The sequence below is a fragment of the Diadema setosum genome, chromosome 7 (genome assembly GCF_964275005.1).
Source record: "Diadema setosum chromosome 7, eeDiaSeto1, whole genome shotgun sequence".
Taxonomy (NCBI): domain Eukaryota; kingdom Metazoa; phylum Echinodermata; class Echinoidea; order Diadematoida; family Diadematidae; genus Diadema; species Diadema setosum.
Window position 1 is genome coordinate 28337302 of NC_092691.1, and position 26446 is coordinate 28363747.

The 26446-nt window shown below is 38.8% G+C and overlaps 1 protein-coding gene across 1 annotated transcript; it reads left to right on the forward strand.

Moving 5' to 3' along the window:
• Positions 1-114: 114 nt before the first annotated feature.
• Positions 115-25743, forward strand: LOC140231161 (alpha-2,8-sialyltransferase 8B-like). Its single transcript, XM_072311309.1, has 4 exons — positions 115-280; positions 14602-14659; positions 24238-24786; positions 25449-25743. The coding sequence occupies exons 1-4, from the start codon at positions 115-117 to the stop codon at positions 25741-25743; spliced, it is 1068 nt and encodes a 355-aa protein (XP_072167410.1).
• Positions 25744-26446: the final 703 nt, after the last annotated feature.

The following is a 26446-nucleotide window of genomic DNA, read 5'->3' on the forward strand; positions in this document are numbered from 1 at the left end:
ATAAAGGCCAGCACTCGTCTACAACGATTCGTTGTCATTGACATCATATACAACACTATCTATCGACGCCATTTTGCAGGAACGTGTAGAGTGCAAGAAACGTTCTGCGCAAAGATGGCTAACCTTCGTTGGCCCCTCGCTCTTTGTACGTGCTCGCTGACCATGCTCCTGAGCGTTTACCTAACAACAAATACGAGAATCACCGACTTGAGGATGGCAGTAAAACATCACTCAAGAACCATCGACTTCAAGAGAGCAGCGAAATATGACTCCAGCCATGGTAAGTCGGTCATCTGATGTGTGAACTACGCATCTATCAATTCGTCCTCGTCGTGTTTGAACTGGCACGTACGGCTATTCAAAGAGAAACGGGCGGGCACTTATCATGGCACAGAAGAGCACATTCGAAACTCTTAATTGCACACGGATATTACGAGTTTTAGTTTACCTGGAAACTGATACCTTGCCAATGATAGAAATAAAGGAAAATAAATTAGGAATAATAGTGAAATAAGGTGCATTGTTCACAAAACAATAGGGATATACGTGCTATCGACTGAACAGGGCAAGCCGATTTTGTTCAGATATTCAAATCTGATTGCTGGTGGTGATGATTTTTTGATAAAATGACAGAAATTTAGACGAACTGGTGTTGCAAGGAGTGTTTTATAAAACCACTCTTGCATTTTTGAAGCGCTTCACTCAAAATACCTTAAAAACAGTTCCCACGTTGTAGGCTTACATGTTGTGAGCCTGCTAACAAAGAAAGCTATTCTTTATATATCAAACTCTTAGCAATGGCATTATTCAGTTGATATTCAAAGAATATTTCATTGATACTCCAAACATAACGTACAGTGTAAACCCTACCGGAATTAACAACCAGTCTACAGATTGTACGTGCTATTTTTAAATTTCAAGAGCTACCAATGCGAGCTTGAGATTACGTGCGGAAATGGTCATAGATATATAAGACGATATGTTAGAGGCGTGTATATACCAACTTTGGAGTAATGTTTCTCAAATGACTGATGAGCATAATATGGCTAAAACTGTTTTACTTGTTAAAAGAAGACATCGTGTTTAGGAGAGCTGATAAATATCCCGAAAGCTAAGAGACCAATTCACGTAGTCGTCAATGTAGTGGATGAGTTATTACTACCACTTGCAGCTTAAGATGTATTCAATTAAATGCTTTAATAAATCAAATAGTGTCAACAAGTAATACATTTTTCTACAGTTTCAAGGAGTTCCAATGTCCCAATGCATTCCCTGAACGGACTTGCAAATACAGGGGGAAGTTTTTAATTTTTTTTAAGCAACTAATGATAGCGTTGTAGTCAGGGATAGTCATGATACTATGAAAATTCTATCCTTGCCTGGATTGCTTATTTTTTGAAAATTCATCTTACTTAAATTTACCGCACGAATCAATAATCAGGGATGTCATGCTATGTGGAAACAAAGGAGGTGATGTGCAAATTCCTAATCAGCATATACTCCACTCTTTATGAAACAATAAGATATATATATATATATATGTGTATATATATATATATATATATATATATATATGTATATATATATACCGGGTGTCCCAAAAAAAGCGGAACGGTGGATTTTCAGTACCTTGCGATCTAAAAGTTATATATCTTTTGACATCATTAGAAAGAACATCTTCCGCAGAAGACTATGATACCAAAATCATCAAATTTGGTTCAGTACTTTTTATTCTACGCCAATTTCTGAAAATGCAGTTATTGCCAAATTTCGCCGGATTTTTGCGACTTATGAGATAATAATTTGTGTGCGACACGCGATCCATACGGTGAATATTGTGTAAGCTCGGTGATCCATGTCAACAAAAGATACAGCTTTCACATTGGGCACGGGCCAGGAAAAAAACCGTGTGTGTGTGTGTGTGTGTGTCTGTGTGTGTGTGTGTGCGCGCGCTCCCAATATGAAAGCGTTATCTTTTGTTGACATGGATCAACGAGCTTACACAATTCACCGTATGGAACGCGTGTCTCACCCAAATTATTATCTCATAAGTCGAAAAAAATTGAAAATGACTACATTTACAGAAATTGGCGTAGAATAAAAAGTACTGAACCAAATTTAATGATTTTGGTATCATGGTCTTCTGCGGAAGATGCTCTTTCTAATAATGTCAAAAAATATATCACTTTTAGAACGCAAGGTACTGAAAATCCACCGTTCCGCTTTTTTTGGGACACCCGGTATATATATGTGTTTGTGTGTGTTAATATCTTTAGGTTGTTACCGTTGACGACAAGTAAATACAAAGTTTTATAATATGTTAACTAGTGCCAATATTCAAGTTGGAAGACAAAAGCACCAAATCACAGTCCAAGTGCTTTCAATCCTCTTTTGTCAAAAGTCATGAAAGGGGTATTAGTCAGACGTTTAGATTGAGTTTTGAGCATAACACTCAACCGATAGAATTCTTGTAAAAGGTCACGGATCATCAGGGAGAAGGCTGCTTTGTGGATGAAATATTCATTGGAACAAGGAAGTACTAGGTGTTGCAAAAAACATTTGCCACTTTCAGTTCGAAAATTTTATATCAGGAAACACTGGCATTTCAATGGTATGAGTAATAGCTGAATAATGTACAATTTAGTTGGAGGTGATTTGAATATGAAAGCATGAATCAAAGTTAAAGTTCCAGGTTTTGGGTCAAATTGGAACCCTCTGTTCAAAATCGAACTTTACACATCAGGAACCAATGATATGTATGTCAGTGTGTGCGTACAATGACCCTGAACAATAGACATGAATACCACGAAAACCACCTTTTCCGAGCTCTGCTGACTATAGGCTTCTGGTTTCTTGCTCCAAGCCACATGAATTCAATATTAATAGTTCCTGATGGATTGCCCTGGGCACTGCTAGTCTGAATTCATGGTAAAGGGTAAAATGCGTGCACATGAAAAATAAAAAAGCACATGTTTTCTCATGTCTCATTTCTATTACATATTCCCATGAATATGCAATAGAGCATTAAAACCCTGGCCATTGTTCAGGACCATTGTCTGGGTGTAAACCGCACACTCCCATACACACCAATCGACCCCTGTGCAAAGTTAATGTTTTGTACAGAGGGGTGAAAATAGAGCAAAATCTGTATCCTCACTTAATAATTAATCTGCAAACTGTCAATTTGCAATTAACGATGAATAGGTACATTACCATTAACACAGTATATAACTTTACTCTGTTTTTTGTTTTTGTTGTTGCAATGCTGAGTAATTCTTCATGCGAAGTGCCCACTTTATTATAATTTCTCATGCAATGCAATCTGATCTTCATCATTTCCAGTAACTGTTATTACATGTATATTAGTTTATTGTGCTGTATGATTAATTGCGTTTATATGATTATTTGCTTCAATTTATATTTTCGTAATCAATATGTCCCATTACCAGTGGGTGTAGACATTCGTATAGTCTCATAATCATAGCACGCATAGCTTCACATAGCTATGATCTCTGTGCAATACTGTGCTTCGTTTTTCCCCTGGTTGCAATACTGTGTATAATTCTCAATGTAAAGTGCCCTGTTTACTATGATTTATCATGCAATGCAATTTGATTTTCATCATTTCCATTCACTATTATTATATCATTTTATTGCGCTGTATCATTGAGTTTATTTATGTTCATTTGCTTCAATTTATATTTCCGTAATCAATTTGTCCCATTACCAGTGGGTGTAGATTTTCATAAGTCTCATAAAGTAGTATCACATTGCATGCATTTCATTATTATATCATACTATAGTTTCACATTGCTATGATCTTTGTGCAATACTGTGCTTCGTTTTTTCTTCTTCTTTTGTTTGCCATTCTGAGTATAATTCCTAATGTATTATTTCCTTATTTATTATAATTTATCAGTGTCACAATAGTATTTCATCGCATGCATTTTACGTATTTTACATATGTTATTCACATTATTATGATCCTTGCGCAATACATTTCTTTGAATTCACGTGCCATCATAATGATTTCTTCCGATTTGACTCTGCAACAAAAATCAACGTTTCCCATCTACACTTCCTTTTTATCTGGCAAATTATGATATGAAATACTGACTAATTGTTTTTTTATATGATAGTAAGCATGCTTTTAAAAATTGACATTATATTTCATTTGTATAAGTTCGAATAGGTATCTGCTTTTAATGTTTTGCATGCTATATTGTTTTTTGTGTTACTGTTCAAAGTTCATTTTAATAATTATCACTAGATGTTAGTGTTGATTAACATTAGTATTATTATTTTTCTATAAAAATCAAACGAATTACATCATTGACGCTTATAATATATTTCGAATGCTGATTGACTAATTGCATGATTTTTTACTGTTTACTTGGCAGTTTAACTTATCCAATCTGATATTTCACATCTTTTGAGTCAACGTACGTTTCAACCAACATTAATTTTTTTTGATGCCTCACTTACCCGATATCCATTATTTTTTTTTTATTTTGTTGTCTTTGTGAATGTATTTTGTATGTATGTACGCTGTATGTTTTCTATTTTTTTTAGTCGCTTTTATGTTGTATATTAAATCATTATTTATGTTTATTATACAGTTGCAATAGGGTGCACCTTACTCGACAAGCGTTTGCTTCTTATAGGTGTTACCCAAATGAATCCTTGTAATATTTACCTTGTATTAATATCCGAAATAAATGTGAATTGAATTGAATTGAATTAATCTTGAATTTAATGAAACTCAATAATGCTTTCATTTTTAAATTACCTCCAGCAAAATTGTACACTATACAGCTGTTGTTCACATCAATGTCAGTATTATCTGATACATAGTTTTGGAACTATTAAGGATGAAAAGTGGGAAATGTTTTTTTGTAACACCTAGTAGATTGATATTGTCCACCAATTGATGCGCAGAATGAGAGAAAATACCTTGTGGGGAGGGGGGTTCAAAGCACAACACACACGATCAATGGGCCGAATGCATAAAACTAGCAATTGCTTGTAAGCAGTTCAAGCAAAAGCACAAGCTCGTCTAGCAAAAGGTCTAGCGCGAGCAATCGCTTAAATCCGTATGCACAACCTTTTGCTTTCAACAAAAGGGACATCGCGCCTGTGCGAACACAAGAACCAAAGATAGTAGAGAGTACAGGAAGATAGGAAGGCGCGTAATAATAATGGAAACAAAATGGCTACCCTACATGACGCTACAAAAGAGAGCTAAGTATAAACCCAGTACACCTAGAAACATCATTCATTTCCAAAGGTATCGGTATTTTTATTATCTTAAAAAGATTTAAAAAGCATAGTCGTAACTTTTTTTCGGTTAAGGGGATTATTTTGAAGAACAAGATTTTAAAGTAATAAGGATTATTTCGTGGAGGTAAAAATTTGGCAACATGATCTAAACAAAAATTAAAGACGCTTGATAAACAACAACTTCAAAGACAGTGCGCTATGGACCGCCATTAGGGAAACAATACAAAATTCATTTCACTCCAGCCAATATTCATTTCACTTTTAAAGACACTGTCGGGAGGGTACATGGACATATTTCAGCCGCACCTTAACTCGCTTCCGAAGTTACTACGAAGCGAAATGTGTGTGTGCGCAAGACATCCCTGCTGCAATGTATCGCGCTATAGTATCTCGATTCCTCCCTTGAGCGCTGAGCTCAGCTGAGATGTGTACGTACTGTACATGTGAATTGCATGCATGGTATACGGTAGCGATCGCAATATCGCCGGCCTTTGTTACAGCGCCTTATAGGAGCTGCCTTTACATGTACATACGTATACGCACCTTCTATGTAGCCTCCTATACATCATCGCATCATCGCATCGTCGATCGTCGTCGTCAACTATACTCGTCAGATCAGACTAGAGTACAACTACAGACCACAATCAGTTGACAATTGATACATGTGTGCAGGTAAATGTGAGGATGGCCATCATGGACGATGACACATCGTCATGGGTTGCGGACATTACCGCTGAGCTGTCTATTTTGAACATGGACGACTGGGTCGGAGACCCTGTATCATGTACTTGCTCGGGCGTTTGTAAATACATTACAAATCGGGGAAGCGGCTGTGGCCGTGCAGGACCAACGGCCACAGTTGCACTGCACAGTGTACCTGTGGCCGTGGTAGAAGGGGGCCGTGCACCAACCGACATACCGTTTCATCATCTTCTGTAAATAGATCTATATCTAATCAACACCAGAATCAAATCACAATAACATTGGCAATAGCTCTATCTGTTAATTAGTAATTTGTCTTGACTACATGTATGATGTAGCTTGAGATAGATCTATTCAATTATTAAAAATTTATTCGCAAATCGTAAATTATAATATTCTTGGGGAATTTGCGTAATAAACACACGTATGATTTGAAACTACCCTAGCCCGACCAGACGCGAAGCACAGCATCTAACCTTATTCATAACAGCGACTTGGCTGTGTATAGAGATCTACTACCAACAGCTGTAGTTCAAAATACTCAAGTAAAATTAAAAAGTCAGTGTCTAGATAAACGTCAGATCTAACCGTTACGGGTAAATTTATGACCTTTTTTTATAGATCTAACGTTAGACTAAGACGGTATTACAGTTTGTACTTGTAGATTACTAAGTTCTACCTCAGACAGAGTCGAGTCTAACCGTGTTAGACTATTAGGCCCGTATTCTACTGTAGACCAAGGTTTAAACCCATTTTAGACTCACCTATGGTTTAGCTAGACCAGAGGTTTAATTTTGTATTCTGCTAGCGAGGTTTACATAAACCCAGGTCTATCTCGGGTCTAAATTAAACCCGAAATAGTCTTTGGTCAAGCCACCATGGTGCCCTCTACGGAAGAAGAAATTCTCCTTCTCTGAGTACTTTTCTCTCCACAAATCCACTTAAATTTATTATTGACAGTGTATCAGCCACATGAGCGTGACTTTCTTGGATTTTGAATAGTTTTTACGGGTAATTATGTCGAATAAGGGCATGCTGTATTTTTGCTTGCGACGACTCGTGAAGCACTGTACATTTACTGTAGGGCCTACAGTTTGTGTACGTGTGCGACGCACATCACAGGATACATAGTAAGCGATATAGCGTAACACTCCTGGCTAGCTAGCTTTGAGTGCTCAGCATATACCAGCAACAAAGCCATCGCGCCGCACCGGGGGCGGCAGGGTTGCTGTGTGTGCTGGCATGGATGGGACATAGACATGGCTTTTTATGTCGATTGAATCGTGAATTCGGAATGGATTGGCGATTAGCCAAACCAGGACTTTGAGGTAGGAAATTGAATAAAAGTTTTTCTCTTAAGATTGTCAGTTGATAAAAATAGAAACCATTCTAAAATTTAGAAATATATCTAGGCCTAGATTTCTATATCATTATCAACCCTGTCTCGATATTAGAAGTAACAGTTAGATTTTACCTACCGTACCACACTAACCTAACTTTTAATAGATCTAACGTTAGTCCTAAAACGTTACAATACTAGTAATGTACTCTAGCTATTCGCATAGGTTCTGCTAACGTTTAATAGTAGGACCCTACTCCTAGTCCTAACGTTAGTCCTACGATCTAGGTTCTCGATCTAGTCTATGCCAAATCGACCTCAGGTTCTACCCTCTAGTCCTACATTGAGTTCTTGGTCTAGTCTTCAGGTTATTTTCATCGTAAAGTCTAGACTAACGTAGCTATTAGTACAGGTAGTATAGGTAGTATTTCTAACATTTAGATCCCGAGTCTCTTCTAAGTGTAAGTACCAGGTACTAGATCTAGTACGTAGTAGGCGTTAATCTCGTGTGTACACGCATGTGGCCGGCAAGCTAGCTGCAGGCAGCTGCTGCTGTATCCAGCCAGCCACTCATTTTGTGCCATTGGCATTGATCTGTGTGCTGGTATACCCTTACCAGTCATCGTAATAGACTCGATTTAAACTCGAAATAAACCTCCTCCAGGGTAGGTTTAATTTAAACCCAATTTAGACCACAGCTGGACTTAGTAGAATACAAATTAAACCTGGGTTTAAACCTGGGTCTAAACTGGTGGTTTAAACTCAGGTTTAAACCCCAAAAACCCACTTTAGACCCAGGCGTGGGTTTAAACTCGGGTCTAAGTTTTTAGCAGAATACGGGCCTTAGTCTTTGAGAATAGGCAGTACAAGTAGAAATTTATAATTTTATGGGAGTTAGAGAGGCGCCGTAACGTTATAGGCCCTACATACACTTCAATCATTCGTGTACTTACACATCTGGATCTGGATTCCTTGAAGTTGTTGATTTGGCCTGGGGTTGCTTGATTGGCGTAAGCCGTGGCATTGGACATGCAGGCAGCTGGGACCTGGGTCGACGTCTCAGGCTGAGTTACAATTCCACCGACCGTGCATGCTGTAACACGAATTTGCACATTTTAAATTCCTACAAAACTGTTCATGCAACTCCAGCAAGTGGAAAGCAAATTTTTCATCGGCACGCTGACGCTGAAGCTTCCCCTTCTGGTCTCTTACTTGTCCTAGTAAGCATGCTAAGAACACGGCTCTCTGCGTTCTCTCACTCGTCGATAGCGTCATACAAGTAAATACGTTTGCAGTCAGTTTTGGACGGCTGTTTGATCTCCATTGTGAAGTTTCATTACTAAACCAAGACTAAGCCGAAATTAACTGAACTGAAGCAGTACTTTTTATTGCAAACAGTACACGCACACCACACACATTGATATTGACATACCGATGACTTTATATCGACTCTGTATGTTACGATCCGGCCGAACGTATCACAGCTGACATGGGATATGCAGCAGACAATGCACAATGATCAACACAACAAAACAACCTCCCATATGCATTGCAACTTGCTATATATATGAAGCTTAGAGTTTTAATATTTCTTCATTAAACCATATTTATAAAACTAAATATTTAATAACGTAATATATAAATACTCTATAATATTGTTATAGGATATTTCCAGAAAATATGAAATATTATTGCTTAGATTGCTGAAATTGGCACCACAGTGCAAATAAACAGAGACTGGTCCAGGTACGTATATGGCAAGCCGTTTGTGTAAAAAGTCGATAAACTCTGTTTTTCACTTGATAAACTGAGTTTATCAACTGATAAACACAGTTTATCAGAAAAACTGTGTTTATCAACTGATAAACATTGTTTTTCAAGAAAAACTGAGTTTATCAAGTGATAAACAGAGTTTATCAGAAAAACTGTGTTTATCAGTTGATAAACTCAGTTTATCAAGTGATAAACAGAGTTTATCAGAAAAACTGTGTTTATCAGTTGATAAACACTGTTTATCAGTTGATAAACACTGTTTATCAAGTGATAAACACAGTTTATCAGAAAAACTGTGTTTATCAACTGATAAACATTGTTTTTCAAGAAAAACTCTGTTTATCAACTGATAAACACAGTTTTTCCGATAAACTCTGTTTATCAATGATAAACTGAGTTTATCAACTGATAAACACAGTTTTTCTGATAAACTCAGTTTATCAGAGAAAAGCAGAGTTATCAGAAAAACTGTGTTTATCAACTGATAAACATCGTTTTTCAAGAAAAACTCTGTTTATCAGAGAAAAACAGAGTTTATCAGAAAAACTCTGTTTATCAACTGATAAACACAGTTTTTCCGATAAACTCTGTTTATCAATGATAAACTGAGTTTATCAACTGATAAACACAGTTTTTCTGATAAACTCTGTTTATCACTTGATAAACTGAGTTTATCAACTGATTAACAGTTTTTCTGATAAACTCAGTTTATCAGAGAAAAGCAGAGTTATTCAAACCTTCTCGGTAGTAGGCGCTAGCAGCATTTAATACGCAGAGCCGTCTGCTCTGTTAATACGTACATGTACGTAGACCTACAGCTAGTGATATACATATACGGCACTGTATATGTACGCGGGGCCAGCCGGGAAGCGAGCAGCTGCCGGGAAGTGAAAACAGTGAAATTCATAATTACCCTACAAGACACAGTGGATCATATCACTTTTCCCCCGTTCGTACAGTTTTAGCCCTTAAGACAATTACTTCTACGGGTCCTTCTTTCTGGAATGAGTTAGATTCTGTTCGGCTGCAATCAAGTTCTCTAAGTTCCTTTAAGCAAATCTAAAAGCCAATTTTTAAAATCCTATGTATAGTTACTTGCCGTGACCATTTGATATATCTGTTCTTATTCGCAATGATGCCTCGCTCGGGTGACTTCATTTGACCACATTTCTTTGACTAATAGTGCAATTTTATGGAGCATTGAATCCCCGAGTTTTACCTTGAACATAAACTATTTTCAACATTCCGTATAGAGTTTATTATAATCTCGACATACCGATTTTCGCTTGTGTTTCGTCATTTTTCGTAATTAGCATGTTGTACTAAACGCTTATTTTCTTTGGAACCTACACCCTACAAGCATTGCTTTTTAGTAGGTTCCTCATATTTACACATCATTATGTTACTGTCCTTATACATTCGTGAAATTATGTCTAAAATTGAATGTTGTGTTATACATGTTTTACTCCGAAATCAAATGGAATATGAAACCTGAATATGGAATGTGGAATATGGAACTTGAATTTAAAAAAAACAAAAAAAAAGTGGATAGGTATATGACGCGAGTGTGACGAGTGATGGCCTTACGTCGCAGGCCAACTTATCGCACATGTGTGTTCTTGCTTTTGTGTTTCCTGCCCCCTCCGATGAGGTGCTATACACCAGATACCGATTACCGAAAACGTTGCCAGAATTACAGACACAACGCGCGACCAGCCCAATTAGCTAGCTAACTAGCACAGCGATACATTGCAAGCGCTAGCGCTGCGATTATTATCAACGAGCAGAACATATCAAACAGTGAAAACGCCCTCTCTTGTGGAGAGACAAATAACTCTGCTTATCAAAAGTGATAAACTCTGTTTATCAACTGATAAACTGAGTTTATCAGAAAAACAGTGTTTATCAACTGATAAACAGAGTTTTTCTTTGATAAACTGTGTTTATCAACTGATAAACACTGTTTTTCTGATAAACTCAGTTTATCAGATTGATAAACTCTGTTTATCACTTTTGATAAGCAGAGTTATTTGTCTCTCCACAAGAGAGGGCGTTTTCACTGTTTGATATGTTCTGTTTTATAAAGAGGGCGTTTTCACTGTTTGATATGTTCTGTTTTATAAACTGTTTGATAAACTCTGTTTATCAATTGATAAACAGAGTTTATTGCTGATAAACACTGTTTATCAGAAAAACTGTGTTTATCAGTTGATATCAGGAGATTGGCATAACGATTAAATGCGAGCGAGCGAAGCGAGCGAGCTTGAAAATTTTGATATTTTACAGTCCAAAAACTGCCGTTTACTATATTTTTTCGCTTTGGATATTAAGGAGGGGAGGGAAGCATCGGGCGCAACTGCTGGCAATTACTGGCAGCAACATCAGAAGAATGGCATAACGAATGACTGCGAGCGAGGGGAGCGAGCGAGCTTGAAATTTTGACATTTTACAGTCCCAAAACTGCCGTTTGGTATAGCTATACTTATTCGCTTTGGAAAGTAAAGGGGGGAGCACCGGTCCCAACTGCTGACGATTACTGGCAGCAACATCAGGAGAATAGCATAGCGTTTGTAGCTATATTTTTTGCTTCGGAAATTAAGGGGGGGGCGCAACGAGCGTAACTGCTGCCAGTTACTGGCAGCAACGTCAGGAGAATAGCATAACGATTAAATGCGAGCGAGCGAAGCGAACGAGCTTGAAATTTTGACATTCCAAAACCACAAATCCGCCGTTTGTAGCTATACTTATTCGCCTTGGAAATTAAGGGGGGCGCACCGGACCCAACTACTGGCGATTACTGACAGCAACATCGGGAGAATAGCATAGCGATTGAATGCGAGCGAGCGGAGCGAGCGAGCTTGAAATTTTGACATTTTACAGTCCCAAAACTGCCGTTTGTAGCTATATTTTTTGCTTTGGAAATTAAGGGGGCGCAACGAGCGTCACTGCTGCCAGATACTGGCAGGAACATCAGGAGAATAGCATAACGATTAAATGCGAGCGAAGCGAAGCGAACGAGCTTGAAAATTTGGACATTCTAAAACCACAAAACTGCCGTTTGGTATAGCTATACTTATTCGCTTTGGAAAGTAAAGGGGGGAGCACCGGTCCCAACTGCTGGCGATTACTGGCAGCAACATCAGGAGAATAGCATAGCGATTAAATGAGAGCGAGCTTGAAAATTTTGACATTTTACAGTCCCAAAACTGCCGTTTGTAGCTATATTTTTTATCGCTTTGGATATTAAGACGGGGGGGGGGGCTCACCGGGCGCAACTGCTGGCAATTACTGGCATCAACATCAGGAGAATAGCATAACGATTAAATGCGAGCGAGCGAAGCGAGCGATCTTGAAAATTGTGACATTTTACAGTCGCAAAAGTACCGTTTGTAGCTTTATTTTTTCGCCTTGGATATTAAAGGGGGCGCACCGGGCGCAAGTGCTGGCAGTTACTGGCAGCAACATCAGGAGAATGGCATGATAACGATTAAATGCGAGCGAGCTATACATTTTTGCTTTGGAAATTAAGGGGGCGCACCGGGTGCAGCTGTGGGCAAAAACTTTCAGCAACATCGGGAGAATAGCATTGCGATTAAATGCGAGCGAGCGAGCTTGGAAATTTTGACATTTTACGGTCCAAAAACACCTTTTGTAGCTATTTTTACTGGCAACAATATCAGGGTTTTTTTTTGGGGGGGGGTGGTAACCCTCCGTTGGTATCTATAGATATCTCCACCCACGGAACTTTTGCATTTTTTTTTTCTAAACTGAAGTAACAGACCTGATGCACACTTTAGATGAAACATTTTAAAATATGTTAAATCTAAAGTGTATTAAGTAGAAAGGACTGAACAAGGAGGGTATAGGAGGCATGGGGTAGGCTTAACCCCTCTTACACGAGGGAGATTTTGTATTATTTGTAGAATTGAGATTCAGCCATCTTTGGATGAAATATTTAGACAGTTTTCTATCAAAAAAGTAAGAACATTTCCACATCTCGGGAGTTACGAGGAGCAAAATGATATGTTTGTCCCCAGTACTTTTATGGGGTACCATCCCCCCCCCCCCTATCGACGCCTCTGCATATGAGGGAGCTTTTGTAAGTGAAAGATCTGCTGCACGCTCTTTGATAAAATACTAGGGAATACGTCAATCTCAAAAGTGTTCAAAATCTATCGAAAGGGATCCACTAGCGGAGCTTTTGCATGCTTATGATTGCAATTCAACGAAATCTGGTGCATAGTTCTGGCGGTATTTGGACAATTTCCACAAAGAAAGTTCGAGATTTGTCCTTATCTCGGGAATTGCTTGGGGGACAAGTGACTTTTCTGCCCCAACACTTCCGCAGGGGTGGGGCAAATGCCTCTTTGCCTCCCCCCTCCCGAGATAGATTCGACGCCCCTGATCATCCCTGGGTATGCCCATAGATGTATAAGAGTCGTCATCGTTTCAGGAATAATTCAGGAAATGGACTGGGTTCAATTATGGCGGTATGGTTTTAGTTATTGTTTGTTTGTTCGTTTTCGTACATAATTTGCAGATGGTCCCGAGTTGCTCGCGTCATAGCATGTTTACATGTAAACCTGTGCTATTTGACGTTGTCAACGTCTGGACCATAAAATGTCGATAATACTTTCTTCGCGAGCGAGCGAAGCGAGCGAGCGCTTGAGAAAATTATGTATACATTATCCTACAAGATGGAATACTGTTCAGCTCTGTTACCTCTCTGAAGGCGGGCCTTTCAATAAAAATATGTCAATATTGATAAAAGCACATTTCTGTTTCCTCCATTTTTTCCTCAAATTTCAGGGGGGTGATTGTACAGGCCATCCCCCCCCCTCCTCCATTTCAGGGGGGGATATATCCCCCCATCCCCCCCCCCCCCCCGGATTTACGCCCATGGTCCATGTTGAAATTAGGGTGGACGGCTCGCACGGCTCTTGTAGTCTAGCTGGGTGTTCGCTGGTGCGTTGCGTAGCGTCGTGTTTGGCATTCGGTACGTACGGGGGGGGGGGGGGGGGTACGGTAACGGGAGGAGCAGCGTGTCGTGCTTTTCTACTGAGCTGCAAAATCGCCTGCGACGACTGTGTGCATTTAGCAAATACATTTCACTCACCAACATTTATTTTACTTTTTACAAAGAGACATTTCACTTTTGAATAAAAATTCATTTCATTTTTCACAAAAACACACCACTTTTAAGTAAAAATTCATTTCACTTTTCACAAAAATACATTTCACTTTTAAATAAAAATTCATTTTACTCTTCACAAAATGTATTTCACTTTTTAACCAAAAACTGACTTTTCACAAAAATTCATTTCACTTTTCAAGAAAAAAAAAATAAATCATTTCATTTTTCCATAAAAAAAAAAAAATTTGCTTTGGCGTACCATATCACTCTGACGAAACCATTTCACCGCACTAAAACCATTTCACTCTGATAAAACCATTTCACTGTGATAAAAGAAAAAAAAAAAACGTTCCTCTTTTTTCCCGTCCAAAAGGTGGCGCCAGTCTGAGCGGAGTCACAGTGCCATGGAACTTTGTTAGCACTGAGCTGAGGTAAGTGGCCGGCCGGCCGGCCGGCCGGCTGAGCTATGCAGTACTTAGACTTAGCGCGCTACGCCGGCGCGGCATCGACGCGAGGCGAGCTAGCCGTCGACGGCCCTCGCCTCGGCCTCACCAACATGCACGCTGGTACCGTTATATTCATACTACATCGAGAACTGAATCTACGCCTGACTTGCTGAATAATGCATGCATCTTGGACTGGAATAGAGGGTTCGATTTATCGCAATACTCATTTTCAAAGGTTGGTCCCGTACGGTATGGGTACGTTCAGTGGCGTAACTACGGGGGGCATGGGGGGGGGGGCACGTGCCCCCCCCCCCCCCCCAATCCGATGGCTAAAAAAAAAAAAGAAAAAAAGAAGAAGAAAAAAAAAACCTACCAAAATGGTAATTCAAGGGTTAGTAATCTACTTTTGAAATCGACATGAAAGGATGATCAAGAAAAAAGATATTTTTCTAAGATTTCTTTTAACCATAAAGAGGTGTTATAGTGAAACATTGTTCAAAAAGCCCGGAGACGACAAAAGATTGTGATTCAGTGTGGTTCCTGGTTGGCATTTTGAATACAAGCAGGATGTGCGCAGTGTGCTCAGAACATCGGAATGGCAAAAAGAGTCGCTGCAATGTTGCGCAATGTGATGTTTGATGCAATTCTCCTGATGTTGCTGTCAGTAATTGCCAGCAGTTGTGCCCGGTGCGCCCAGGCCCTCTCCTTAATTTCCAAAGCGAAAAAAATGTAGCTAAAAACGGCAGTTTTGGGACTGCAAAATGTCAAAATTTTCAAGCTCGCTCGCTTCGCTCGCTCGCATTTAATCGCTACGCAATTTTCCTGATGTTGCTGTCAGTAATTGCCAGCAGTTGCGCCCGGTGCGCCCCCTCCCCTTAATTTCCAAAGCGAAAAAATATAGCTACAAACGGCAGTTTGGGGACTGTAAAATGTCAAAATTTTCAAGCTCGCTCGCTTCGCTCGCTCGCATTTAATCGTTATGCCATTCTCGTGATGTTACTTCCAGCAACTGCCAGCAGTTGCGCCCGGTGCAACCCCCTTAATTTCCAAAGCAAATATATATATATATATATATATATATATATTTGTATATATATACATACATGTATTATTATATATAGCTACAAACGGCAGTTTGGGGACTGTAAAATGTCAAAATTTTCAAGCTCGCTCGCTCCGCTCGCTCGCATTTAATTGTTACGTTATGCAATTCTGATGTTGCTGCCATGAGGTGCCCCCCCCCCCATGTCTTGACCCACGGTACGCCACTGGGTACGTTTGTTCTATTTCAAATTAGCCTTGATCTACCGGTAAAGGCGGTAGGCAGTTTACTGCTAAGAGACTCATGCTTGCAGGAGTGGGGATTTCTACGGGTTTTCTAAGTGATTTCAGGCCACTGTATAGAGAGAATATTGTTTTAAAAAGAAAGCAGCTCGAACTATTCGCAAATATTTCACTGCATGCATTACGGGTTTATAATTTAAACCAAGAAAGAAGCAAAAAATACTGTGTTTCATGGTAATCACCTGAAAAAATGTGAATATTCATTGTCTTTTAGAATATATAAACAAAAAGGAAAAGAGAGGAAAAGGGAAAACCTAGGGGAAAAAAGAAGAACGGAAAGAAAGACGATAAGGGAAAACGTAAAGGAGAGTAAGAGGAAGAAAAAATGAAGAATGGGGGAAAATGAAGGATTGGGGAAAGGGGGAAAAGGGAAAAGGAGAAGAAAAAAGGGGAAAGTGTGTGTTTTTCTTTCGGCCGCTTGCCAAAATGGAATTGAAATTGTTCACATATCACTGTGCCGGCCCGACCTACACTTAAAACCAAGTTAAGTCATGCATAAATAACTAACTACATAAATAGATCTAAATTGATTGAAAGAAAAGTGTATTTTCCCTCCTAAACTATTTTCATTCGCTAGCTCGCAAGAGTGAAAGGGTCATTCCATGCCAGTTCACACAAACATTTTGCAATTTTAAACCCTACCTTCTTGGATTTTGTTAATATTTGGTACACAGAAAATTTCATCTTTTCCAAGCCAATATTGTGAATTTCAGTGCGATTGGCTCAGCCGTTGTCTTGCTACACACCCTTTTTGTCATGTTTTGGCAAAAATGGGCGTGGCCACCAGTTTTCAAACAGCCATTGCGCAGGCACTGGTTGACCAATTTTCATGAAATTGGTGTCATTAGAAAGAAAATTCTAAAAGGAATCCAAAAAAATGCATTTAAAAGTATATTTAGGCATGCTAAATAGCCATAATCTTTTTAACTTGACTTTGACCTTGAATTTGACCCCCGGGCGAACATTAATCGAACTTGATTTTCAAGTATGTCAATCGTCAAATTGATATTTACAAAATAAAATATTATGTTAAAACCAAGGATATTTTCTGTCTTCACCTCTTAAAATGCACTAATAATTCAATTTGAAAATTTACTGTTGCCCCATGTATAGATATTTGTGTTAGCAATGTGTTGACAAACCTATGTTACACACATTCTTTCCATATGGATTTTATAGTTTAAATGCAGGAAAAAGAAAATATGAGTTTTGCTACTAATCTGACAGTAGATCTGTTCTCAAGTAACATCATATTTAGCTCATTAAGAAATACATCCTACAGGAACTCATAAAATTAAAATGCAAAGAATACAAGACCATTAACCACATTTCCACTATAAACCAAACACATTACCATAGTTACAAAAGTAACCTTTTCAGTGACATCTATTTCGATTTCCTATTTCTGAACATTGCAGTAGGCCCTAATGCAGTATTTTGGCAGTAGCAATACACATACACACACACACACACTTATTCCAATATTTTTATTTCATTTTAATTTCGTTCATTACTGTAGATTCCACTTGAATGTTTAGATTTACAAAATAAATATGGAAAGTAAATTTCGTATCTCCCGTAAAAGAGTATACTTGAACATTCCAATTCAGTGTTCAGACGGACAAACGTCTAAATATTCAGAAATAAATATACAAAACCTAATATTTACTGTCAATGAGTATGTACTAAACAAATGTGGAAAAAAAATCTTTTTCAATACACACACACACACACACACACACATGCGCGCGCACACATACACACATACACACACACAAATTAAACCTCATATAACTGATTTCATGTGGGCCGTCAGCTGACACTAAAATGTGCCGTACGTCTTTCTCCCGAATTATTGTGTTTTGTTTTGTTTTTCTCAAAATTTTTTCTCTGAAACACAACTTTTACGTGTTATAAAAGGCATGATGTATGATATTAATAGCCGGCCATATAGTTGTATGGTATCGGGCAACACAAAGAATTTAGGTGTGATCATTTGTTCCTAATGATATACCATCCAAGAAGGGAATGTTGTCTGCATGATTACCTGTATATTGTATGAGAGGCCTATGTATCCGTTTTTCTGTAACAGTTGGAAATCTCATAATTCTTTGACAGGGTGAGAGCATACACCAAAACTTTTTCAGTGGTATTCCATCCACCTCGGAAAAATACAAATTACATTACAGTGTATAAACTGCATCGATGTGTCTTTATTAAACAGCGTTTTCTGTCGTTTCTTGACCCAGATGTACGTCACAACGTGTCAGATGTGGGTCACAATACGTCAGCGCAAGTACCAAGGATAAACAATTCAACAAAGGTGAAAAAGTTCATTCCGTCAGCGCAAGTACCGAGGCCAAAAAAGTCAACCAAACTGAATAAGTTCATTGCAGCAAGGTAAATTCTTCCATGGAGTTTATTGATGTCAACAGTACCATGCATCACAACCATCCCCCCCCCCCCCCAAAAAAAAAAAATGAGAGAGAGATAGAGAGAGAGAGAGAAAGAAGAAAAAAGAAGATTCTTATCTTTAGAGTGGAAATCAACTCGAGTTTTAACGTCTCTAACCCATGGCCGGCGCAGCCATGAGGGCCGTGGGGGCTCGGGCCCCCACACTTTTTTTTTAACCCGGAAGTACGTAAGTGGCACTAAAGTAGAAATAGATAGGGATCTTGAAGTATGGCGGCGGTAAGGTTATGTTTTTCTCTGAAGACCTTTTTACCTTTTTTTTTTTGGCTTGTCAGCTGAAGAAACCCGGAAGTGGACGGGGAGAAGAGATGAGCCTTTTTTTTTCTTGTTAGCTCATGAAACCCGGAAGTGAAAACACTGCGCAACCAACCCAATTGTAATGATAGAAACATAACCATGCAGGAATATTACGTCAGAGAAAAGAGTCTTTAACAGTCAGGAAAACAAAGGCGAAATATAAATATGGATTAAGTTTAAATGGAAAATCAAGTCCAGATATAAATCTTACGATTTCAAAGGTAAACTTTTGACAGAAATTGGATGAAAAATAAGGAAGTTCTGACATTTTGAAGTTTTGCTAATTTCAACAAAACAGTTTTTGTACAGTGGATATGAATATGCAAATGAGTGAGCAAACCAAGTCATAACGGTTTATAGTGACCTCGCCTACAGCCACTATGTCTATTTTCCAATTGGTCTACTAGCAAATCGTCTATTACCGATTCGTCTAATACCCATTTGGTCTACAACTTGTTTTGTCCAGTACCCATATTGTCTAATAGTCACTTTGCCCACTACCCGTACTGGTCTACTCCCAACTCGTCTACTCCCAACTGGTCTACTCCCAACTGGTCTACTCCCAACTCGTCTACTCACAATTGGTCTACTCCCCAACTCGTCTACTCCCAATTGATCTACTCCCAATTTTACTGGTCTACTCCCAGTTGGTCTACTCCTAACTCATCTACTCCCAATTGGTCTATACTCGTCTATACCCAATTGGTGTACTCCCAACTGATATAGTTTTACTCTCAACAATTTACCCAAACTGATCATTTCCATCTAGTCATGCTAATAATGAATATACCACTTTGTCTAGTGTCCAGTCCGTCTCACTGTCATGAACTATTCATATTAAACCCTGCCCTTGATTAGCACAAAAATCAATATTAGACTATTCTAGTTGTTAATTATTAATGTACTTCTAATGTGTTCCTTTTCATTTTTACCATACTTATGATTGTGTATCAAAGTTGAAGTTTGGACATATAAATGCTGCATGATTGCTTCTGACATAAATTACACATCCACCACAAAAATAACACAGCAAGTTTTTCACACTGTGACATTATTTTATTTCCCTTAAAAATTGTCATAATTAGAACATAAAAATTTAAACCAAATGGGGCACCAAGAGTGTTCAACCTATTTCACTGGGAAAAAAGAAACTGGATGAAGTATACTTAAATAACCCAAAAAAAAAAACTATAACTAGTAGTAGACCAGTTGGGAGTAGACTAGTTGGCAGTAGACGAGTTGGCAGTAGACGAGTTGGGTGTAGACCAGTTGGGTGTAGACCAGTTGGGAGTAGACGAGTTGGGTGTAGACCAGTTGGGTGTAGACCAGTTGGGAGTACACCAATTGGGAGTAGACGAGGTGGGAGTAGACCAGTTGGCAGTAGACCAGTTGGGAGTAGACTGACTGGTTATTAGACTAATTGAGTATTAGACAAGGTGGTTGTAGACCAATTGGCTATTAGACAAAATGAGCTGTAGACTATTTTTGTCCCCGCCGAACGAGTTCGAGCAGGGGACTATGAAACGGGCTCCATACGTGTGTGTGTCCGTGCGTCCGTGCGTCCGTCCGTGCGTCCGTCCGTGTGTCCGTCCGTGTGTGCGTCCGTGTGTGATCAAAATGTTCAATTTGCTACTTCTCTGTCATTTATGAGCCAATTTTGATTCTGTTTGCTTTATATGATAGCACTACATGGGAGCTTTAAAACTTCTACACAGAATTTCAGTTGTGACCTTTGACCTTGACCTTTGACTTATATTGTACATTTTGCTACAAAATGCTACTCCTTCGCCATTTCTAACCCGATTTCGATTCCGTTTGCTTTATGTGATGGCACTAGGTGAGGGCTTCAAAACTTCTACACAGAATTTTGACCTTTGACTTCTTTGACCTTTGACCTTGATTTTTGACCTATATTGTACATTTTGCTACAAAATGCTACTCCTTCGCCATTTCTAACCCGATTTCGATTCCGTTTGCTTTATGTGATGGCACTAGGTGAGGGCTTCAAAACTTCTACACAGAATTTTGACCTTTGACTTCTTTGACCTTTGACCTTGATTTTTGACCTATATTGTACATTTTGCTACAAAATGCTACTCCTTCGCCATTTCTAACCCGATTTCGATTCCGTTTGCTTTATATGATGGCACTAGTTGAGGGCTTCAAAACTTCTACACAGAATTTTGACCTTTGACTTCTTTGACCTTTGACCTTGATTTTGTACCTATATTGTGCATTTTGCTACAAAATGCTACTCCTTCGCCATTTCTAACCCGATTTCGATTCCGTTTGCTTTATGTGATAGCACTAGGTGAGGGCTTCAAAACTTCTACACAGAATTTTGACCTTTGTCTTCTTTGACCTTTGACCTTGATTTTTGACCTATATTGTACATTGGCTACAAAATGCTACTCCTTTGCCATTTCTAACCCAATTTCGATTCCATTTGCTTTATGTGATGACACTAGGTGAGGGCTTCAAAACTTCTACACAGAGTTTTGACCTTTGACTTCTTTGACCTTTGACCTTGATTTTTTACCTATATTGCACATTTTGTTACAAAATGCTACTTCCGGCGGGGACATATATTACGCACTGCGTAATTTCTACTTTTCCTTGTATTCATAGACGTAATGATTAATAGACGAAATGGTCAATAGACATAATGGGTGTTAGACGAAATGTGACTTAGACAAATTGGACATTAGATAAAATGGTTAGTAGACGAAATGACAATTAGACTAATTGGCATTTAGACAAAATGGTTGGTAGACGAGTTGGTAGTAGACGAAGTGAGTTTAGACGAGATGGCATTAGACTAGGTGGACAGTGGACAGGGTGGTTGTAGACGAGGTGCCAGTTTACCGTCATAACCTCACAATTTTCCATTGTTCGTGTAAAAATTTCCTCATTTTACCCGATTTCGATAAATATTGTACCATTTGAACTCGTAATATTTTACTCTTTCTTTTCAGACTAAGTGTACATTTGGACAGGATTTCCCCTTTAAGCAGCAATATAAGTAGAACACATCGGCGCCATTATCGTTGTCTGTAAGGAGACTACTACACTTCATGTCGTCACTATGTATAACAATATAAAGAATTCCACGAAATTTCAATTTCATGAAAAGCACACATTCCATCTATACTTTTTACCGATATAAAATATTCTTAATGTAATATCATTCTCCTTGCTTTCTTAAAGAGATAAGTCAAGTGTTCTTCATAATGCTAGAAAAGTGAAATTACATTAAATTTTCTTCATTTTTTATTTATAATGGACTTCATGAAATGTAGTAGTCTATTTATCCAGCGATGACGGCACCAAAATTTAACAAATTCGTAACTTTGGAACCGATTGTCCGATTTTCCTCAAACTTTCATTGATGTGTTCTACTAATATAGGTTTTTCCAGCCAATTTCGCACTTTTTTCAGTCCACTTGATATCAGGTTCATTCAATTTAGCAAAACCCCTCGTTATCGCACAGTCTGTTCTTCAAAATTTCAATTTGTGCGTTCAGTTTAGCATTTCGATCAATGATATTTGCACATGTGGCTTTCGAATTCGTGAAATGGGCATTCAAATTGGCTGGTACTCTACGTTCATTCAAATTGACAACTACTCGCCCAAAAGGGTATTTGAGTCAATCAATTTTACGAATGGGCAGTCAAATTCCAAACATTTTCATTCAAATTAACGTCATGTTCTTTCTTTTTAGAAAAAGGTGAGAATATTCAAACATGTGCATTTCTGTGTGACTGTTTGTTTCATCCACGCACTGTTAAGCAGTAAAAGTATTATATTTTTGACCCTAAGTTGAGTTTGTTGTTCTGTGACGCCCCTTTTCTTTCATACAATATAAGCGTATATACATGTACCAATACTTCATATCAACTTCATCTTCTTACAGTCATGACAGCACAAGTTACAAACAGACGTATATCTCAAGAAGACAGAGAAAGAATTATAGGAACATTTGCTGATCATAACCTTGACTTTCCAGAACTGGCCGACACACCCGGAATAAAACGCTCAACGGCCAGATAAGTTGTGATCACATGCACCATCTTTGGACTGGGAGACTCAATGAGCAAATTGAAAAAAAAAAAATGTTGCCAAAATCTCTAAAATTAATACGAAAATGTGAAATTAAATGATGCTTATAAAAACAATAACCATGCTGGAAAAAAAAAAGGAAACAAGGAACCAAAGCATAAACATGTGTGCTAAATTGACTGCAAAAGATGTTAAATTGGATGCCCAAAAATGAATTCGAATTAACGAGCGGAGCATGTACGTCATCACGTGACTATATTATTCTAAATTGAAAGAACGAATAACGAAATGGTTCTTGGTTTACGAATTTCAATTGAAAAATGTTAATTAGAATGAAGTTAAAGGTAATTTGAATGCTCCAAAATGAATTTGAATGAACAGATCACAAAATTGAAATACCGAATATGTCATCTTTTGCGCTAAATATTGCTAAATTGAAGGCAGCAATAAGGAATTGGACTGACAAAAGCTGGTCTTAGTTCCTCTACAGAAGGTTCTGTAGAAGTGCATTCTGTCACCCTTTATTGTTTGGAATGAAACGAAAATGAAAACCACTTGGCACCCACTGTTGTCAGATTAACCTTGCGCTTTGTACACTCATTAAAAACATTCTGCCCATGAATGAGACTATGTCAGAGATAACAGACACATTTTTGATGACAGACACACACAATAAAAAGAATTGTGTACATATTAACCATACGATGCATACACACAACCACACCCACGGGGACACGTACACACACACACACACACATAAACACACACACACAAACACATACACAGATCCCAACGTGTTGTGGGCATGAATTTGCTGATTCGAGCGAAGAGTCTACTGGTACCAGAGACATAATTCCATATCAGGATACCAAACCTCCAATAACATACCTTTGGGAACACGGGGAAAAAATATCCAGCTTTAAGTAAATAACTGTGAAATATGAGGGGAATTTTTAACTGCTACTTATAAGTGACATTATTTTGATGATATAATGTTAGCAAATCATTTGTGCCTTAGAGGTCATGTTTACCTTTGGGAGCAGTGATTTAAAAATTTTTCAAGATATCACAGTTGATGCATATGTGTAGGTCTGTTCTATCACACAACATCCCACATATAAAATTTTCGCAATAAAGCCTGAAATATAACGAGATATCAGTATTTTTTCGATAAACTGTAGCTGCAGATGGTTTAGCCTGGAAACATTTTTATCATAACTAATGTTCACACTTTGTGTTTCGATTATACGGATTCAAATTTTTATAGTGGTTGCTTCTAACCCTAACTCACATTTTAGAACTTTTTAAAGCACTAGTGCTGGGTTTTTGTTTCATCTGCAAATGGTAAACTATGCCTTTAATTCGTCATTTGTTCTGGTTCCTTTTGAAGGGATAAAGTTGCATCCGGCATCACTCGTGAAGAGACCATCCAGATATTTCTACCCGGAATACCGCCAGAGAAATGGAAGATCCTCTCGTCTGCAAGTGACGTGGCCAAAAGCAATCAAACTCGGTCTGTCCCACAGGTGGACTCCTGCTCCATCGTCGGAAATAGCGGTGTTCTGCTTGAAAGCAACTGTGGCGACGTCATCGACCAGGGGGATCTAGTCGTACGGATGAACCTCGCGCCTGCTGGCGGGGAATATTCACGTGACGTTGGATCGAAGACGAATCTAACTACGATCAACTTTGAGCTGAGCAAAATCATGTCGTCGTGTGCTAAGGCAGAGTACACCAACAAGTCACATGAAGACATACCGGACGAATGCCAAAGTTTGATGAAACTCATGCTTCGTCTTAATAACACTGTCATTTGGTATTTCAAGGCCCATTGGGTGGTAAACCTCATCAAGGAGGGACTGGATTTTTACAAGGAGTATTACAACCTGAAAGTTTTATTTGCTTACAGTCCTGCAGGTCTATTAGGACCAACACAAAGGTACGTTTCATTTGTTCATAATAGCGTTGACTTTGTATTTGGATATTCCTTTCTCGCCCAATTGTAAAATTAATGGCTGCGAGTAAACTCTACATGGCACTTGATTTGATGATTTGGGAGGTGACGCAAAATTTCAGCAAATGCATTAGAGGGCCTGCTTCAGATACAATGACCCTCATGACAATGAAAAAAAAAACACAAAAAAAACTACGTTTTGCAAGATTAAGGTAACGGTATTCTCTAGCTGTAATAGTGAAATTGTATAATAACTGAAGAACAATTTTGGAAAGACACAAAAGTTTCCCTTCATACAGTTGCGACGAAAGATTTTTTTTTCTTATTTTGTTGTTTGTTCGTTTGTTTTGGGGATATTGATGTACGCGGAGAAGTTGTGTGCAAAGATACGACGAAATAAGGAGATATACCTAAATAACTGGTAAAACAAACTCTTTTTCTTTGGTTCCATTGAAACATAATGAGCTTCCCACCTTACTGTTTTGTTTTGTTTTGTTTTGTTTTGTTTTGTTCTGTTCTGTTCTGTGTTTTGTTTAATACCGATAGAACAAAATATCTCATATAATGTGGTAAGGGCATTCGCATTATTACTACTAATGATAATGATAATATGGTCTAAATTAATATTCTTCTATCTCCTCTCTTAGATGGCTGAGAGTACGATCTGCAACGACCGGTGCGATACTATATCTCGCATCGCACAAATTTTGCCGACGAATAACGTTGTTCGGCTTCTATCCTCGCTACGTCGACCCAACAAACCGAACCCTTCGCTATCACTATTACGACGACACACCCAAGAACTACTCGAAGACTCCCCATTCATTCAACAAAGAGTTCAAAGTGTGGCAGTCGCTCGAAAACGACGGTTACTTGCGGGTTATCAACGATTGTGCGGGAAAGTGGGACAAGCACGACTACCGCAGCCAGCTAGACACATGACTTCACAAATTTAGGCGCGGTCAGACTGGCAAAAGATCGCGAAGTTTAAGATCGCGATCTTTAAGATCTCGAAGTTTTGCCAGTGTGACCGCAAACTTCCCGCGAAACTTCCCGCGAAACTTCTCGATCTGTTTGCGGGCGGTGCCTCCGAAGCGCGAGGCCATTGTCATGTACAGATGTGCATTGTTACGTCACAATCACTAGCCATCGGACGGCGCATTCTTGCTTGCGCGCGTACCAATGGCCCAAACGTCGCGATCTTAAACTTCTCGATCTTTTGCCAGTCTGACCGCGCCTTATAGGGCGCGTTCGAGCGCTCTCCTAAAGTGAACTGTACCGTACCGTACCGCGCCAGGGGAGCGTTCGAACGCTCCTAAAGTGTACCGTACCGTACTGTACCGAGCCAAAAGTGGATCACTTCCCGATGTGCTCCAAAAGCGTACCAAAGCGTACCAAAAGTTCGTTGTAAAGCATGCGCGTATCATGCGCATACGTCACAATGCAAAAACATCATTCTCTTTGTTCGGGACAGCTGTAAGTAGGTCAAGCGCAAGGTGAATGACCTTCTCGCTATAAACAAGCGTGACCTTTTCTAAAAATAACTCGAGAGGTACGCTTTCTCCACAGAGCTTTCGAACGCTCCCAAGCTGGCACAGTACGGTACGGTACGCTTTAGTTCAGTTCGCTTTGGTTCGCTTTAGAG